Below are 2,037 nucleotides of genomic sequence, written 5' to 3'. Positions count from 1 at the left end.
TTAGTGAATTTGTGTTTATTATTTATATTTTTGTTATAATTTTAATTGTTACACTGATGGAATTAATTCATGATATTGTTGTTCACTACAAGTGAAACCTAACTTTTATAACTGGTGTGGATCCGGATTTTTATTGCATCATTGATCTCGTTAAAGATGTAACAGCAGTAGCTTTATCTCATATTCCAACTACTGTCCCTTTGTCTCTGTTTTTGTTTTATTTTGTTCCTGGGTCTTCTGGTAGAATGAATGTGGATAGTGATAAAGATGTGCTATAGATGTTTAAAGTAAATGCTGGTAAGAGATTAATAGACTTGTATATTGATAAAGTTGTAACTGATGTAAGTCCTGAATTTACCTCAATTGAGACCATGGAGTTTGATGATAGGGAGTTTGATGATAGGACTTTTGATGACAGTAATGTGAATGACAATGATGATAGTAATGTCAATAACAATAATGACCCTAATGTCAGAGACAATGAGACCAATGTAAATGAGAACAATGGAGGACAGCCTGAGGATGAGTATGATTTGGAAGATGATAATGATGTATTTGGGTTTAGTTTTGAAGATGAGGAATGGGAAAATAATGGGAAGGGTAAGAATCCAGTTCACAATGATGATGTGAATAAGAATGTGGAGGAAGAAAAGAACCATAGTGAAGATGGTATGTCAGACTATGAATCAGGAGATGAACCTGGTACTGAATCTGATAATAACATGTATGTGGAAGAAGAAGAGTGTGAGATAAATGTTAAACAACAGAAAACTGAAACAGCAAGGGGTAGGTGCTATGCAAGCTGTTTAAAGGGAATTCCATTTAAGAGAGGTGTGGATGGAAGTATTAAGTTAGAAGAAGGTCGTCTATTTGTCAATGTGAACCATTTTAGGGATATTTTGGTTGATTTTTGTGTCCAAGAGGGATGTAATATAAAAAGAGTTAAAAATGAGAAGCAAAGAGTCACTGTAAGATGTGCAGTTGAGGGGTGTCCATGGAGGGTACATGCTTCCCATTTTGTAGATAGAGTAACTTATCAAGTCAAGACAATTAGAGGTCCACACAATTGTGTGAGGAGTGGCACTGTGAGGGATGCAACATTCACATGGATTGCTAAAAAGCTTGGGCAGAGTATAAAAGACAATCCAGGGGTTCCACTTGATGCATTGCATACAACAATGATGAGCCAATTCAAAGTTGATGCAAGACCCATGCAACTATATAGAGCTAAAAGGAAAGTTATGGATGAGTTAGATGGAAACCATGGGGAATCATACACTTTGCTTCCTAAGTATGCTAATGAAATTTTCAAATCTATTCCTGGTAGTATCATGAAGCTTGAGAGGGACTTGCCTACTATGACATTGAAAAGAATTTTTATGTCTTTAAAAGCTATGCAATCTGGATTCAAGAATGGTTGGAGGGGGTTCATTGGATTGGATGGTTGTTACCTAAAGACCCCTTATGGTGGTGTGCTCTTGTCTGCTATAGTCCTTGAGGAATAATGGATTTTTTCCACTGGCTGTGGCTGTGGTGGAGGATGAAGGGAAAGACAGCTGGAAATTCTTCCTTCAAGAGTTGCAAACATTTGTTGAACTTGGTCAAGATAGGCATATATGCTTTATGTCAGATCAGCAAAAGGTAAAAACTTCATTTATTACATGTAATTTCTATATCTAATAAATTACATGAAATTTATATATCTAATTTATGCTTTACTTGTGCTTAGGGTCTTGAACAAGCAATGATGATTGTTTTCCCACATGTAACCCATAGGCTATGTTGCAGACATCTATATAACAACTTCAAAAAGAAGTATCCAGGAGTGCTTTTGCAGTCTTTTTTCTGGAAGGCAGTTAGAGCCTATAATGATTACACATTTAATGAGGCAATGAGGCAAATGAGGGAGGTTTCAAGAGAGGCTTATAATTGGGTATTAAGAATAGATGTGTGCAAGTGGTCAAGGCATGCATTTTCTGACCAGGTGAAGAGTGACCATGTCACAAATAATTTTAGTGAGTTATTCAATAATTGGGT

The 2,037-nt window shown here is 36.1% G+C and overlaps 1 protein-coding gene across 1 annotated transcript; it reads left to right on the top strand.

Annotated features, from left to right (window-relative positions):
- Positions 1-278: 278 nt before the first annotated feature.
- Positions 279-1,505, top strand: LOC132309071 (uncharacterized). The gene has a single exon (XM_059807425.1). The coding sequence runs from the start codon at positions 279-281 to the stop codon at positions 1,503-1,505; it is 1,227 nt and encodes a 408-aa protein (XP_059663408.1).
- The last annotated feature ends 532 nt before the right edge of the window (positions 1,506-2,037 follow it).

Source organism: Cornus florida, unplaced genomic scaffold (assembly GCF_030987335.1).
Source record: "Cornus florida cultivar Cherokee Brave unplaced genomic scaffold, ASM3098733v1 CherokeeBrave_3.0.0_Hap2_Chr05, whole genome shotgun sequence".
NCBI classification, from domain to species: Eukaryota; Viridiplantae; Streptophyta; class Magnoliopsida; order Cornales; family Cornaceae; genus Cornus; species Cornus florida.
This window is presented reverse-complemented; position numbering and strand designations above follow the sequence as displayed.